The 17,919-nt window shown below is 45.4% G+C and overlaps 1 protein-coding gene across 10 annotated transcripts in view; it reads right to left on the bottom strand.

Moving 5' to 3' along the window:
* SLC22A23 (solute carrier family 22 member 23) overlaps positions 1–17,919 on the bottom strand; it is a 185,902-nt gene that overhangs the window by 66,204 nt on the left and 101,779 nt on the right. The window contains exon 4 of one of the 10 annotated variants that reach the window (XM_059688466.1): positions 1,604–2,037. The exons of 7 other annotated variants lie outside the window; for them this stretch is intronic. In XM_059688466.1, the coding sequence (XP_059544449.1) occupies positions 1,965–2,037 (73 nt within the window). In that variant the 3' untranslated portion in view covers positions 1,604–1,964. Of the gene's footprint in view, positions 1–1,603; positions 2,038–17,919 lie in introns of those variants that run through there. 2 more of the 10 variants (XM_059688468.1, XM_059688463.1) reach the window with 2 other exon arrangements.

A 17,919-nucleotide genomic window follows, 5' to 3' on the forward strand; every position in this document is an offset into this window, starting at 1 on the left:
CAAGAGAGAGCCCCAGAAAGAGAGCTTGGAAGTGACCCCTAAAGTGAAACCCGAGAGATGTGGCGGATGACAGGATGGGGAGAGAACACTCCGGCAGGGGGACGGCGGGTCAAGGGGAGAGTAGCCAGTCCTTCCTTAGGTGACACAACAGCTTTGCACATATTATTCCCACTACAACTAAAACCCATCTCAGCCTCTTCCCAAGTTTTGATAAAAATAACACCAGATTGTTTTTCCCCACCCTCCCCCTCGTCCCCAATCTGATGACCCAGCACCATGTGCACAGGCTTTGATGGAGGCCGAAGATGATCTGTCTTCAAAGACATGGTCAAGCTTTGCTTTTTGCTACCTGTTCTAGTTCCCACACCCTGGCCCCTTCCCTTCTGGGGCGAGAGCCTCAGTTTATCAGCTCACAGTGCTCGAGAATCCTAATGACTATCCACTCGTGTCGAGTCCACCGTCCCTCCTTTTGTTTCCCACAGGCTCTCCCACAGAACAAGACGTCCAAGAAGGACAGTCTGGAGAGGGCAGTAGAAAGAGCAGAAGATTGGAAATTGGTAGGAATTTCCATTTTCCAAGTACCAGCTGTGTGGCATTAAACAAGGTACTTGACATGCTCGTGATTCTCTTATGAGATGATGACAGATACTGTCTGGAAGACTTGGCGTGAGGGTGAAATAAGATGATACAAGGCAAAACGCCTGGCATGTTTGCTTGGTGCCCTGACACGGCATATTAGTGTAATAATTCAAGGATGCAGGCCAACAACCACACAGAGGCTATAACAAAATGCCTCTGCAGTTCCAGGTGACCCTGATATAAATACACTTTTGTAAAAGGTGATTGCCCTTGTGAAAGTTGAAGACTTATTTTTGCATAAGAATGGCAATTTCTAGAGTGACTGGATTTCCAACAGCAGTATGAGGGCTTTTCTTAATGATCCATTGTATAAAGGTGAAAACCCATTTTCAAGGTCCCACGTGGAAAAGGATGAGACAATCACCAGAGCGAATGCAGAAAGCAATCCTTCTGAGAAATGGAGGGGCCTTCTGGGAAAAGGACCCGCTGTGCTGGAGGTGGGAGAACAGAGAGGTTTCTCAAGGTGTTTCCGGTTTTGATGCAATCATTTCGGAAGGGACACCTTTAGTGTTTGGGAAAACAGAAGTGGAGGCAATAGAGCTTTAAAGTAATTCTATTTAAAATAGTGTTTCCCCACTACATTCCTTCTTTAAGGATAGAGCTGGGTGATCAGAAGCCTCACGCTTAATGTTCCACTCGTGCGGGGGCATCGTCACCACGCAGACACATCCCAATCGTGCTACACTATTCAGAACGGGCTGCTGTGAGCTTATGGATGACTTGGCTCCTGAGAGCTCTTGGTTCTGAAGGAAACGTGCTCAGGACACACAGCACTTTAAAGAGAACTGCCACCCTACATCAAGGCCTTGGAGAGACTGGCCAGATTCACAGACGCCCTTGGGAGGGTTGGTGGGAAGAGAATTTCTCAGAAAGCATTCCCTCATATCAAGTTGAGAGAGAACATGTTAAAGACAAAGGATTTAAAGTTTTAAAAAACCCTGCCATGGAATTACAATTTTTTGTTGTTCAAAAGACTTTCTTGTGAAAGCCTACCTTCACCATGGCGCAAGGAGAAGCTCATTTGAGGGCACCCTTGAAGCTCCTTTTCAGTGAAACAATTATCAGACCTCACCAACGTGCTTTATGGTCCAGAACATAACAGCACAGAAAAAGTCATTCTGTGCCTCCCCACTGGATATGATGCTGCAGCCACTGGCTAATCTCTTCTATGGTACGAGGTGAATTCAAATGTAAATGCTGCCACACAAAACAACCCCAGATGTCTAGGGTAAGTGGTCAGCCAGCACTTCTGATTCATGCTGGGCAGCCTTTGACAACCTTGACTGAAGAGAAAGAGGCAAGACAGCAGAAACCAAATGAACAATTCATTTATTTATCATCTTTGGTGACCAGAGCTTTCCTGCCAGCATCTGGGGTGGGGAACGGGAGAGAAGAAGCCTGTTTGGCAATAAGATACAAGCAAAGAAAACTGTAAGACATTGGTTTGGGAAAGAGCAAATAAAGTTCAAGTGATGTGCATTATGCAAAATAAGTAATGTAAACTCTTTGAAAGTTAACAGATTTTTAAAAATCATATAACTTAAGTCTCCATGTACTTCTCTCATTTCATAAACAAATCCCAGGGCCCAAGTGGTTAAATATACTTTGATTCATGGACAGAGGAAACAATCTGCCCAATAGAGTTTAAAAAGATAATCCAAGTTTTGTAACTCCTCACTACCATTTTGTGCATTTAGGAAAGTAATATGGGTTTAAATGTCAGATGTGTCTGTGTGAAAAATTATTTCCAGTCACCATTTTGTTCTAAGATGTAACCCTGAATTTCAAATCAAACTCATTAGGGCTTAATATTTTAAAAATATGTGTCTCCTTAACATATTGCAACTCCTTCAAAAAGTTACTGTGTCTAGCAAATTGAGATAAAGCAAAATTGAAAGTGCTAGTGTCATAATTAGCTAGTTGTTAATAATCGGAAGAGAGCAAAGGGGAGGCTAGACGTTGCAAGCATGGTCATCTGGGCAGCTTCACCAAGAAGCTGTAACTTCATGCTCCCCAGGGAACCACCGGCCCATTCCGCAGATCCCTGGGGGAAGGGACTGAACAAAGGGGTGGATGGGCGCATGCACAGTGAGGTCAGGGTGACATAGGGAAGTGCTTGCCTGTCAGTCTGACCTGGGAAACAGATAGTTGCAAGTGGGTAAAATCCAATCCTTAAGGATTAATTGTTTAAGCTCCTGGTTAAAATCTCCAGACAAAGAGTTCTCTCTCTCTTGCCTGTTCTTGCTTTACTCATGCCTTCTTGCTCCTCTCCTGCTCCGTGACCTGCATGCATCCGTCCTCTCGTCATCGCCATGTGGCCTTAAGCAGCTGCATGTCCCAGAGTCATGCGGACTCCACACGCAGGACACTGGACTGGACTTTAATACGGACCGGAGACTCTGGGCAGAGGCCTTAATTCTAGCCCCGCTGAAGACAAAATTGGACTTTTCCCAATGGTGGGATGGAGGGAAATGCAACACTGGAAACCCAGGGGTTTAATTTCACGAAAATAAAGACCACTCATCCTCCCGGGCCAGTGTCAGGAAATTCCTTTCCTTGTGACATCACAAGAACTCCACTTCCACCGGTAACAGATGGGGACACAGATGGCACCCCACTGATAACAAAAGGAGCAAACCATTTCATTTAGGCAACTTTGAAAATGAAATGCAGAATATAGTACAGTCCCGGACACTGAAAGTGAGGTCATCCTGGATCACCCCCCTCTGTTTTTTCCAGATGCAGAGGTCCTGGAAACAGTGCTCCCCAAAGTGTGGCCTCCTGACCTGCTGAGTCAGACTCCCTGGGGCCCTGTGCCAGATGGAATCAGATCTTCTCAGGGGGAAGCCGCCAGTCAGAGGGTGACAGGGCCCGGGAAGGAGATCTTGACACAAGGAAGCCCGTGTCAGCACATAAGTGTCAGCACAACCCCTGGGATTTCTCATCCCCCTCAAGCCACCATCACACAAATAACACCTTCACCTGTGAGTGTTGGTGGGGAGAACTTTTCCTCTCTCCTCAAGTCAATCACTGGGGGCCCATGAATTAAACTGACACAGATTAAAAAGAGAAAATACAAAGTTTACTGAGGAAGGTTTGTATGGGAGTGGCAGTGGGCCCACAAAGAAAGTGGCTAGGAAAAGCAGTTCGAATTTGGGGCTTATACACCATCTTAGCTCAGGGAGGAAGTTAGGATTTCAAGGGACAAATAAATGGTGGGAAATGACTGCAGAACAGATGAGGGAAACTAGTGGGAGGCAAGTTTGTGTTAGCAAAGTCTGTTCATGCATTCTCATCTCTGGTGACAGGAGTCGTCCTTTCCTCGGAAGTAAAGGGGGACTTATAACAGCTGAATAGTTTTGAAAGGATCTGCTCCTTCAGGCAGTCAAGGGGGTGCAGAGCAAGCCTCATCTTTCATCTGTTGATTCTCAAATGCCTTTAGCTCAAAATAATGCTTCTGCCACAGCGGTGTACTGGGAGCCGTCACTAGCAAACACAGTCACCAGATTGCCACATTTATTCCCACCCGCATTCCTGTCGTGTAAACAAGAGTTACTCGCATTTTACAGGCGCGCGCGTGCGTGCGTGCGTGCGTGCGTCTGTGTGTGTGTGTGTGTAGGGGGGCAGGAAGGATGCTACGAGGCTGGTTACCCAACAGGGCTCAGGTCATATGGTTTCTAGTATTCAGGACTTGAATTTAGATCTTTTAATTTTAAAATCAATTATCCTTTAAGAACAAAGCAAACAACCTCGCCCTCAAATACATACACAAATTCCCTTGATTCAAACATACAGTTTTCCTTTCAGTCATCTCTTTTCAATAGACTAGCACAATTTGTCAACACAACCATTAAGGAGACCAGCCTCTAATAAGCTAAATTTATGAATGATGGCTCACTCTAGTGTTGGCTGAGACATAATTAAATACTCAGCAACCAGCCAACAGTCTAAGGACCATAGGTTGCTCTTGAATTGTCCATCTGCTTCCAAACATAATGACACTCGGTGATTGATGACCTCAGGGGCTAAGGTGTAGTTCAACCCAGTGAAGAGCTAATCATTATCAAACACTAGTGCCTATTACAGAGCAGACTTACACAAGAAAAAGAAAACCATTTCATCAGAAAAAGGCAAGCAGAAGGTACAAGACAGCAGAAGAAGAAACTTAACTAGTACATTCCATATTTAGGATATCATTTCCTTCAGTAAATTTCAGACTTGGTTCAGTAATTCCTAAGATCTTTGAAGAGGATGTCTGCTTAAGGAATGGCACATAAAATAGAATACGCAGCCCTGTCTCTGACGGTGCTGAAGTATCCTGGCTTCGGCAGCTTTTTCTTCCAAGACTGCAGTGCTCAATATGGTAGCCACATATGGCTATTTAAACCTAAGTTTAAATTAGTTACTATTACCTCAATTAAACTTTTAGTTGTTCAGTTACACCAGTCACATTTCAAGCATTCTATTGGACAGCACTGGTCTGGAATCTGATGGTAAAGTGGTGAAATGAAGAGGAAATGTTGCCAGCACTCCCCAGGATGTTTAAGTAAGAAGGAGGGAAAACTGAACTTAAATATTTTTATTAAAAATATTTCAAGTATATTGAAAAACAAAGAAATAATAGAGAACACATGCGTGCCCAATGTAAGTGTTAAATATTTACATTTAGCATCCCCTCCCCCAACTCTTTTTTCAGTGAAAATAAGAAATAAAACACAGATATGTAGAAGCCCCATGGGAGCCCGTTAATCAGCTCAATAAAGAAATACCTTGCTGAAAAGTTCAAAGTGTATTGGACAAAAGCGATGGTGCCCGGACATAACCACGTGGAGAGAGACCTGGGCACTGGGACCACATGGCATGGGGCCTAAGTGTCCTGGAGAACTAACAACAATTCTAGAATATTTGGAGTTCCATTGAAGGTGAAGGCAAAACTAATGTGAATCCACAGAATGATGCATAAAGATTCTTTCTCTAAAGGTAGAAACAGAGAATGTGTCTTGAAAAAACCAATTTCAGACATTAAGCACATAAAAATAAGTAATGGTCGGGCAATCACAAACTCCTTCAATGTCAGTGCCAGGAGCCCGGCTGAGACGTCTCTCTAAGCTTATAAATCATTCGGTAAATTTTAAGTATCAGAAAACAAGGGGAACCTCTACTGAGTAATTGCCCTTTACACAGAAAATAGAGATTTATTGTCCAATACTTGACAAAGATCCACGGCTAAGTCTGCAATAAGTATGTCCCTATGTCATTTGCTGGTTTCGTCAGAATTATTTACACTCCTTCATTTACTGTCACTTCTATTCTATTCTCCAACCCAGCAGACCCCAGGCATGAGCATTCATCTGAAGGAAATAGTTTCCTTTGTGTAAACAACTCACGTAAGTTACAAAGGAAGTGCATGGAGCCTACATTTCTAGAAACATGGTGCTTTTGCAGGGCAAGATGTGGGACCTGTACTGATACAGACTCAAGATGGCATGCCCCATTCTATCCCAAATGATCATATAATAAAACTGACCTACCTGATGCTAAGCAGACTTGGTTTTATGTTTCTAACCTGTTATCCATGCGCTGAGAGCCTTTCCCTTGTTTGGGTGTCTCCTGTTCTCTAAAGTAGGCAGTCTGCTGTGGCCTTCTTGGGCATTGCAGAACATACCATGCGGCCCCAAAGTGACATGGTCCCACACTTGCTGCTGGCTGTTCTATTGCTACTAAAGAGCTTCCTCCTCAGCATTTAACATGTTCCACTTACAGCTTAGGGTGGTCCAACCTGGTCCCACTGAGGTCTTTCCTACTGCAGTTGCTCAGAGCCAGAGATGGCTCTTCTCTGTCAGAGGGCATGGGCTCCCTCCAGTTCGTGACCTGCCCGAGTTGGCTTCCCCTCAAGTTCCAGCTGGACACCTCTGCTTGTCAACCTGCAAGTTTCTGCCATATCCAAAACTCAACACCCCACATCTGAAACTCATCTCACCTCCCCACCTCCCCACCCCCACCCCCATGGCAATCCTTCCAGCCATCTCCTCGTGTCTGTTAAGGACACACTCAGTCCTCAGGTTGAGGGCCTGGGGGCCTCTTCCTCCTCCTATCTGGACTCAGTCTTTGGAACCATCAAGCTTTCTCCCTACAAATCCTCTCAGATCTGACTGTCCTCCCCATTTCCATGGCTACTGCTCCAGCTCCAGTGAGGTCCCTTCCTTCACGGTCTGCTCTCTCCTGCCACACAGCTGTGGTCTCATTCCTAAACAGCCTGGCAGCTCTTCAAAGCCTGCCGTCAGCATCCCTTCTGATGTTCGCTGAACTCCCAGCAACTCCAGCCACTCTTCCACTGTGTCTGCCCCCGCACTCATCCCCTTCCAGTCTATCTTCTGTCACGCCTTTGCTTACCCCAGTCCTCCTACTACAAATCTTCTGCCTTTCTGACTCACAGGACGAGTGCTAACTTACTTCTAATGGCAAAACTGTCACGTATGGAATTCACCTACAACAGGAATCAGTCATTCCCTGGGTAACAGGAAGCACGACCCCACCACCACATGGATTCCCAAACCCCTTGGCCTCTGCTGGATCTCTCAGATCGCAAAGCTGTTTCTCTTCAAACTCCCTTCTCAGGAAGCAGCATCTGCACTCACTCCAGGCTCATGCAGACGAGCCTGCTCATCACTGTCCTCATCCTCCCAGGCCTGGCCACCCTCTCTCCACCGCCATCCCCAATCCATCTCTTCTCCCTCTTTGCCTGCCCCATTGGTCTGTTGTCAACACCTACCTGGCTGGCTGCAGTGGACTCCTCAGGGCCCTCCCACCTCCCAATTTCCCATCTTCACTTCAGCTGAAGTTATCATTTTGGGACACAAATCTGGTATTATTCCATTAGCTCTCGAATCCCTGCCAGAGACTCCCATTTACCTAAGATGCTCACTCCCAGGTCTCACTGAGGTGTGGCTGAGGAGTCCCTCTGTGTCTGCCGCTGTCTTGCGCGGCCTCTTTCCACCCCTTAAAGGCCCGGCTCTCCCAGCCTCGGGAAGTGGGGCTAAAGCCTCTGCCTGGACACTGTCCTCCTGTCCTTCCCCCAGCTGAGCCTCCAGGTCCCTGCTCCCTCATCTAAATCAAGTCTCTATATGTCCTTTCATATCACCCAAAATTCTTCTTTCACAGCACTAGTCCCAACTGCGGGATACTAGTGCATGTACCTGTTTCTCTGTATAATATCTGTCTCCTGCCCGAGACTTAAGGCTCCAGGAGGAAAGAGACCTTATTTCCGTCTTCTTTAATACAGGACCTCTCAGTCAGTGCCTACATATTACAGGTATTCTGTGATCATGAAACAAGGAAGCAGGGAAGGGAGGGAGGGAGCTGGTTTCTGACCACTGCCGGTACAATTACTCCAACTTATGGGGTCCTAATTTTATTTATTTATTTTCCAGTTAACATCCAATATTATATCATTTCAGGTATATAACAGTGATTAGATATTTATATAACTTATGAACTGATCACCCATGTAAGTCTAGTACCTACCTGGCACCATACACAGTTCTTACAATGTCATTGACTATATTCCCTATGCTATACTTTACATCCCTGTGAGTATTTTTATAACTGGAAAATTATACTTCTTAATCCCTTCACTTTTTTCATGCCCTGCCCAACCATCAATTTGTTCTCTGTAACTATTAGTTTCTGCTTTGTTCATTTTGTTTTTCAAATTCCCCATATAAGTGAAATCATATGGTATTTGTCTTTCTCTGTCTGACTTATTTTCCTTAGCATAACATCCTCTAGGGTCATCCATATTGTCACAGATGGCAATATTTCATTCTTTTTTCATGACCGAGTAATATTCCATTGCATACATGTACCACCTCTTCTTTATCCATTCATCTATTAATGGACACTTAGGTTGCTTCTCTATCTTGGCTATGGTAAATAACACTTCAATGAACATAGGAATGCATATAGTCTTTCAAATTAGTGTTTTGGATTTCTTGAAATAAATATCCAGAAGTGGAATCACTGGGTCATATGGTAGCTCTATTTTTAATTTTTTGAGAAACATCCACACTGTTTTCCATAGTGGCTGCACCAATTTGTGTATGAGGATTTCATTTTCTCCACATCCTTGCCAACACCTGTTTATTGATTTACTGATAGTAGCCATTCTGACAGGTGTGAGGTGATATCGCGTTGTGATTTTAATTTGCATCTCTGCTGATTAGTGATGTTGAGCATCTTTTCATAGTCTATTGGCCATCTGTATGTTCTCTTTGGAGATGTGTCTATTCAGGTCCTCTGCCCATTTTTTAATTAGATTGTTTGTAGGGGTGTTTTGGTGTTAAGTTGTATGAGTTCCTTATAAATTTTGGGTATTAACTCCTTATCACATGTATCATGTACTAATATCTTCTCCCATTCAGTAGGTTCCCTTTTCATTTTGTTTACAGTTTTCTTTGCTGTGCAGAACCTTTTAAGATTGATGTAGTTCCATTTGTTTATTTTTTCTTTTGTTTCCCTTAACTGAGGAGACATAGCCAACAAAGTATTGCTAAAAGTGACATCAAAGAGTTCATAGCCTATGTTTTCTTTTAGGAGTATTAGGGCTTCAGGTCTTACATTTAAGTCTTTAATCCATTTTGAGTTTATTCTTGTATATGGTGTAAGAAAGTGATCCAAGTTCATTCTTTTGCATGTGCCTGTCCAGTTTTCCCAATATCATTTATTGAAGACTGTCTTTACCCCATTATATATTCTTGCCTCCTTAGTCAAATATTAATTGCCCATATAAGTGTGGGTTTATTTCTGGGCTCTTTATTCTCTTCCATTAATCTATGTGTCTGCTTTTATGCGAGTGCCATGCTGTTCTGATAGGTATAGCCTTACAGTATAGTTTGATATCAGGTAGCATGATTCCTCAAACTTTGTTCTTCTTTCCCAAGATTGCTTTGTCTATACAGGGTCTTCTGTGGTTCCATATACATTTTAGGATTATTTGTTCTAGTTCTGTGAAAAATGCGATTGGTATTTTGATAAGGATTGCACTGAATCTGTAGATGCTTCGGGTGATACAACATTTTAACAATGTTAATTCTTCCTGTTCATTAGCATGGTATATGCTTCCATTTATTTGTATCTTCTTCAATTTCTTCATTATCTTATAGTTTTCCAAGTACATGTCGTTCACCTCCTTATTTAAATTTATTCCTAGGTATTGTATTCTTTTAGATGAAATTGTAAATGAGATTGTTTTCTTATTATCTCTTTCTGATTGTTCATTATTGATATGTAAAATGTAATTGATTTCTGAATATTAATTTTGTATTTTGCTTCTTTACTGAATACATTTATTAGTTCTAATGTATTTTTTTGGTGGGACTGTTAGGGTTCTGAATATATGGTATCCTATCATCTGCAAATAATGACAGTTTCACTTCTTCTTTTCCAATTGGGATGCCCTTTAACCCTTTGCGGTCATATTAAATTTGGACATGGGTGTCGTACTGGTCGGAATTAATTTCCATTGAAAGAGCAGTGATACATAACATGCAAGATTATGAAGGATAAACAAGATTTATTAATTCTTTTTTGAACATTAGATGTATGTTTAGACAATAATGTGTTTCAATGACATGTTTTTATGTAAAAATTATATTTTATATTTCTCCATTGTGTGGTATCTTTGAAAGCAGTCTCCAATATGCAGTCCTGGTTTTCGACTACATGAATCGCAAAAATAATTAGTTTGGCGTCTTCTGCCCCTAATCTTTCTGTTTGAACATACAGAGCAATCTTTACTTTTCACACCTTCACAGTGCCGCAATATATGCAGTTTCCCATTAAGCCTTTCATCTTTATCTGAGGCCGATGGTCTTGCTGCCAAAATAAAACTCTTCATCGTTGCTTTCAGATTCGCAGTACACTTCTTTCGGTAACTTTCTTTTTGCCATTTTGGAGTATTATTTTGAAATATCTTAACAAGCGAGAATGCCTAATTACAGTTAAACGCAATATGTAAAGCTTTATTTGAAATTCTGCGAAGTATCTCCGAAGCTTGTCGATTTCTTCACTCTCAAAAGGCGACTGACTCGCCACGGTGTTTTGCATGGCGAGTGTGGAACGACCGTGTTTGTTTATATTGAGTTTCGATATCTCCGATTTGTCGGGGCAATGTTTTGGTTCGTGACAAGGTCGCTTAGACACTTAAGAACTTTCAGAGAAATTATGAACTGATACATGAATGAACAGAGTTAAGGTTCGTACAGTTCCTTGCTGTGGTGGCTGAGAGCAGACAAACGACCGCAAAGGGTTAATTCTCTTTCTTGTCTGACTGCTGTGGCTACATCTTCCTTTGGGCTCTAGCTTTAAATCAAGGTCCAAGCAGCATCTTCCCTGGGGCAGGGGTTATATTTCCTATGACTTTCCATTTTGTCTTCTTACCTCTGCAGGGGTATACTCTGGATGATTTGAGCCATCTGCTTAGAGTGACAAAAGCCATCTGAATTTTCTTCATTTTCCGCTCACAATTCTTTATTTAGCCAGGCCACTCACTGCCTGGTTACTGGCTCCCATCTGTGCCTCTGTATGAGTGCACACATAGACACTAGCCCTGCAGACAGAATGACACATAAGTGCATCCTGCACTTACTAATCCAACAGTCTCCTGCATGTTCACCGTGTTCCAGATGCTGAGCTAGGCGCGGTGCTTTTCTCTGCCCGAGACTCATCTGTCCGACACCTGAGGCCAGGCACCAGCTGCAGTCATGTCTGCTCACTCCAAGTGCAACTGGGCAACTGACCAGGGAAGGCATGGCTGCAGATCTTCCCCCTGCACACGGCGCCCCTGAACCCTCAGCAGGAGTCCCTGACTGTGCGGAGACACCTCACAAAGCCAGCACAGGGTACCAGATGCCCAGTGCAACTTAGAGTCTTTGTTCCTGAGAGGAAGTAACTGATATTCCTTCCTGGTCACCCTTTACCTCAGCCTTCATCACCTCCCTGGAAATAGAAGCTAATCTCTCATTATCCCTCACAAGAGTAAACATTTCTCCCTCTGGGTAAACAAGAAAGCCACAAGCGTCATCTGAGCAGCAGAACAAGGAAGTGTGAGGCTCCTTCTGGCTCTGCCAGCATGCCTTCTCTCCCCACAGCTTGTAGATGGAGCCTTTCTCACCCACTGGGTCAGGGACATCCAGCTGGCTCGGGGCTACTCATGCCTGCTCCTCCCGTCCTCTCTACGAGGCCTTCAGAGCTGGGAGCCAGAGCGCACCCCCGCCCCCCGCCCCCGCCCGCCACCCCCTCAACCACCAGGAAGTACAGAGCTGAGCAGGGGCTTCAGACTGTTCAGTAAGAACCCCCAAACATCTTTGGATTCCCCACTTTTCCTTCTCCCACCCCACACCATTGTTTAGAGCTCCTTCCAAGGCAGGAACCTAAGAGTCTGTCTCCGCCTCCCTCCCCTGATCACTATCCGACCTACCAGACACTTTTCAGCTCAACTGACTGATCAGCAAAGCGGAAAGCCCAAGCCCAAGGCTTCCCTCTGGTTCCTGGAGTTTCTGGGGCTCTCTCTAGGATGTGGGTCAGCACAGGGCACCCCGATGGGTGCTGAGTTATTAACATGCCAAAGCCTTCCTTCCTTCCTCCTCCTCCTCAAGGCCTGGCTTGCAGTTGGGCTGGCAGTCATGTTTGGCATGAGCTGCTTTTATCAGACTGAAATACACCATCCCTCTTCCCACACACAATTGTTTCTCACTTAGTGAAGAATCCTGAATACCCAACCAAGGGTTTTAAATATCACTGAGTCTGGAGAGACAGAAGAGTAGAGATGAAGACAGATTCTTAGAAATAAGCAAAACCTGAAAGCAGGAAATTCATATTTAGTGGGCATGGCCCCAAACAACCCAATATCTCAAGGACAGATCTTCATGTAGTGCTTCCACCTCTCTCCACCTGAAGACCTTGGAGGAAGGCGGTCACACTCACTTCAGTTCCCTCTTGTTGGCTAACAACATTAGCACTCCATCAATTCTCAGCCTTTGTGTTCCTTTGTGCACAAAATCTGGGGGCTGGGGAAAGCCATGGTTGATACAAAATTCCTTCCAAGTATTTGACAGCATAGTGACTCAGTACACACACACACACACACACACACACACACACACACACACACACACACCCCAAAAGTTTCATGATACAGTACTTAACCTTTATTATGTGGAATGCACTAAATTCTATCCTTTTTCTTTAGCTTGCTGGAAAGGACCCCCCAAATGGACTTCATAACTCACTAACGCATTCTGAACTGCGGTTTCGAAATGCTGCTTGAGAGCAGGGTTCAGAATTGCTCCTCAGCCTTTGGGGTGAGATCAGGTAGGAAGTAGGTTCAGAAAGGTATGGCCTGTGGGCCAACTCCTGCCACTGCCCATGTTTACACAACCTGCCACCCATTTTCATTCAGCCTGTGAGCTAAGAATGGGTTTTTTAAATATTTTTAAATGGTTCAAAACAACCAAAAGAAAAATAATATTTCTTCTGTGAAATTCATGATGAGTCCAAATTTTAGTGTCTGCAAGCAGTGCTTCATGGGAACACAGCTCTTTTGTTTCCAGGCTGCCTGTGGCTGCTTTCACACTGGAACGGCAGCACTGGGCAGCCGTGATGCAGACTGTGGCCGCACACGGAGCCGAGGCATGTGCGGGGAGCTCGGCAGGTGCAGATGGACTCTCTGGCCAACTTGTCAAACTGGTTGTCACAGCGAGGGTGTATTAGTTTCACTTCAGTTTGTAACAGAAAAATGAGTAATATCACTTAGACAATGCAATAGTGAGCCACATCAGAGACAGACGGACTTCCTTGCCCTTCTCAGTCACATGTTCCGAGGGCAACGAGTTAGTATCAAAGGACATTTCAAATTTTAACGCTGTGCTTTTATTGAGACATTTTGTTTGTAGTGGAAGAGGAAGTTTGTTTTTTTAGCCATCCCTTTTGCATTTCATAACTTACAATCATGAACCTACATTTCTTCTACATGAGGTAGCACCAGGCTGGTCAGAACAAACTTCACTTAAAATTCAAGAAACCCAAGTCAGATGAGAATGACCCTCTGAAGGCCGCAAACAAAGCCCGGGTGAAGGCTGATGCCGTATGTATAGAATTACAGGAAAGAAAGGAGAGCTGGGAAGGCCCTGCAGTTAAGGCGCCGCGTGGTGAAGCCCACACTGGACAGAAAAGAAATCTCCCTGGGAGTGCGCCAGTGGGTGGGTCTTGGTCCAGCGTTACCGGAGCATGGTGGAAAAGGTCTGGGGTTTAGCCTTTTGGGGTAGAAGAAAGAGAGTAGGGAAAGGTAAGGTGAACGTAATCTATGTTCTCACTAATAGTGGCAGAAAGGCAAATCTCCAGGTTTTCTGGGGATGGGAGGCTGATGTGGGCCCTGAAGTACAAATGCTGGGGTTTGATCTGAGAACACTTGGCTGAGTCTGTACAGCCAGGATGGAGGAGCAGGCATCCTGCTGAGTAACCAGCCCTGGGCTGCCCCAGCCCCATTCCTCCCCCACCCCCACTCCTTCCCCACCCCCACCCCCATTCCTTCCCCACCCCCATTCCTTCCCCACCCCCATTCCTTCCCCAGCCCCATTCCTTCCCCACCCCCATTCCTTCCCCATCCCCATTCCTTCCCCAGCCCTATTCCTTCCCCACCCCCATTCCTTCCCCACCCCCATTCCTCCCCCACCCCCATTCCTCCCCCACCCCCATTCCTTCCCCACCCCCATTCCTCCCCCACCCCCATTCCTTCCCCACCCCCATTCCTTCCCCACCCCCATTCCTCCCCCACCCCCATTCCTTCCCCAGCCCCATTCCTTTCCCACCCCCATTCCTTTCCTACCCAGCAGCTCTGGAAGCCTCTCCTCCTCTTTGCCTCTTCTGGCTTTAGGCTAGGACCAGGCCATAGGCCACCCTGAAGATTCAGCAGCACATCTCCTCTCCACCCCCCACCACCCAGCAGCAGGCCTATGGAGGCCACATTTCCGCTATTTGGTACCAAATACAAGCCAAGGAGACAAGGCACTCCCTTCTGGGCTGAGCAGGAAGACCCAGGCTCTAACACAGCCGTGGGCAAACTACGGCCCGCCAGCCGGATCCGGCCCATTTGAAATGAATAAAACTAAAAAAAAAAAAAAAAAAAAAAAAAAGACCGTACCCTTTTATGTAATGATGTTTACTTTGAATTTATATTAGTTCACACAAACACTCCATCCATGCTTTTGTTCCGGCCCTCTGGTCCAGTTTAAGAACCCATTGTGGCCCTCCAGTCAAAAAGTTTGCCCACCCCTGCTCTAACACCTTCTCATCCAACACAGGTGCCTCCACCTGGGCAGGGTGAAGGAAAGCAATGCCAAGGCCTTCCCTGTGCCCTGTAGGTGGTGGGGCCACCCCGAGGCAGCCCCTGTGCCCCCCATGGCCTCAGCAAATGGGAGAGCAGGAAAGCAGGAGGGATGATGTTCAGGGGTGAGGACCAACAGTTGGAGAGGCTGCTCCTCCTCTCACACCTGAAATGCAGGTCTCCTCTGCTGGCGGGGCTGACTGGAGTGCTGGAGGCGGGTACCAACGCAAAGAGCCAGCCTCAGCTTGTCGGGACCACGGAGGAGGGCAGGTTAGGAAAGAAAATGTGTAAGTGCTTCTTGTCCTCTACTACCCTGATGGGAAAACCACACACACACACACACACACACACACACACACACACACACACACACACACAGAAAGAAAACAAGCGTGCCAGGCCTGTAAGCTTCAACTACAACAATGATTTACAACAAAAGGGAGAGAAACCCTGTTTTAAGGGTTTTATTTCTACAGACTCTTATCTTTGCCTCTGTCTCATTCTCATTTTTCCATCTGTAAATAAGAAGCCTCTACTGGGACTCACCTGAATCATGGAAAATGGAATCCCTTAGGTCTTTAAATCACATCCTTATGTCGTGTGGAAACTGCCAACGACTCAGCAGCAAGTTTCCTTGAGTTCTGAGAATGACTCATGTTGCTTACCAGTATTTAAAAATAATTACAGTTCTGTCACTAATGTGAGTGAGGGACTTTGCTGAGAAGGAAAAACGTATAGCAGAATTCCTCTGGAACAACGGTGTGGAAACACACGCCAGTTGAACATGTTGAAAGCTCGGGAAACACCTGGGACAATGTTGGACAGCCCACACGGCCTGCCTCCTGCTAACAGAACCAGCCCCTGCTGATTAGCTTTGTTTCAACAGAATTCTGTTGCTGAGGAGCAGGGTAAAAAGTCGTACTTAAAAACGAAAGTGGTAAGTAAATAAATATAATTACTGTACAAATACTGACAAGTCCCACAACACATCCAATGTTAAGACTCACCAATGCTCGGCTTCATAAAAAATTACATACAAGAATGGCCACTGTTAAATAATTTTTTAAAAAATACATTCTTATTGATTTCAGAGAAGAAGGGAGAGGGAGAGAGAGAGATAGAAACATCAATGATGAGAGAGAATCATTGATCAGCTGCCTCCTGCATGCCCCTACTGGGGATCGAGCCCACAACCCAGGCATGTGCTTTTTGACTGGAATCGAACCTGGGACCCTTCAGTCCACAGGCCGACGCTCTATCCACTGAACCAAACCAGCTAGGGCTCAACAAATAATTTTTTATCTTTTTGAAGAAAAGATGGCAGAGGGCTACAGAGGCATGTATCATTGGGGTCTTTACCTAGCTGTCTGAATCAAAGCCTTGATCTCCGGTATTTGAACAAAAACGAGAAGTTCTATCTTTGAGGTTTCCCATACCGCAGCCAGAACTCCCACTAAGAGGCGCCTCCACCCTGATTCTCCCAGTGGCCAGATGGTGGTTCATTTAAAGTCATTAGACCTCGTGGCCTGGATCTCACCTCACTGAGAATATTGAGATCCTGGGCTTTAAAACATCACACTGCTTGGACTTAGGTGTTTGTTAAACCTTTTCAAATCATACGGATATAAACATCAGGAAAAAAAGTTCAACTGAAAACCAAAAGACTAGAACTACTGGGGTTTTTGTCCCCAAATCACCAAACCAATCAAGCACTGCTTTCCCAGGTGGTGGTGGTGGTGGTTGTCCTCTTCTTCCTCTGTAACTTGACTGACAGGGCTCTTTCTGTCCCATCCCTTGCCACCCTAACGTGCTCATGTGCTTTCTGCTTCCAGGATCACTGTTCCCCAAGGCTGTGAGTCAGGAGCACCACAGCCTCTCTCGTAGCAGAGGCACTGTCCAAACCACAGCCATTGCTTTTTCCAGTCCCCTGTGGGTGGAGAGCTTTGCTTTCTCTAGGAAAACAGTGGGGGGGGGAGGAATGCATATCTTTGGCAGGTTGGCTGTATTCTCTGATGTTCCCTTAAGTGACAGGTAGTGAAGCGACTTTTCCCATTAGGTAAACCTCCCTGCAGAGTTGGATGGCTTGTGGGAATTTCAATGACGATCACAAGCATTTTTTCCCTTGGTCTCGGCAAGGCCAAGACAAGAGCCACATGAAAGGCTCAGGGAAACTTCCCCATCAGAACACACAGACCACTCAGCTGACAGGACCGAACTGATGTTTCCCCCTGAGGCAGGCAGGGCACCAGGTGGGCAGAGACAACCCTTTCAGGACACCTCGATGCCGAGAAGTTAACACACAAGGGCCCTCTGAGGCTCTACCTTCTCCTTCCTTTGGTTAAGCAGCACCTTCACATGGAGATGGTTTGGGTAAAGTGAAGAAAATCTCAGAACGATCGAGGTTCTCTTCCTCCCTCATCCCCGCTGCCTTTAGCATGTGCTCCATCACGGTGAGCACTGTGCTGTGGTCAGATGCCACCCTCATACTCTGCACCTCAATGGCAGGACAATGTCTTTTCAGCTTTGGAGCCCCAGCACCCAGCAAGCACTCAATAACTGATGGATAAGCCATCTGTTAGTGGATGAACTAGGTGAATGCACTGAAACATGGTCTTGGGATTTCAGTAGGTGCCCCTTTGAGAGTGTTGGGGGAAGACAGGGAGTTGGGTGCATTGCCTCGATTTCAATTATTCACACCATCTCTAATTTCCTACTAATCAATCAAATGATTAGTGAGTGTCGACAATGAGAAAGGTACTACGCTGGGCCAAGTTGCCATGTAATTGGTTGCTGAATCTCATAATTCAATGTCATCTTCTTCCATTAATACTTGTCCTTCCGAGTCAATTAAGGAGGTAGCTTTGTCAGTCGTGGGTAGGCAAGATGGTGTAAGAGAAAAA

Source organism: Myotis daubentonii, chromosome 3 (genome assembly GCF_963259705.1).
Source record: "Myotis daubentonii chromosome 3, mMyoDau2.1, whole genome shotgun sequence".
Classification (NCBI taxonomy): Eukaryota; Metazoa; Chordata; class Mammalia; order Chiroptera; family Vespertilionidae; genus Myotis; species Myotis daubentonii.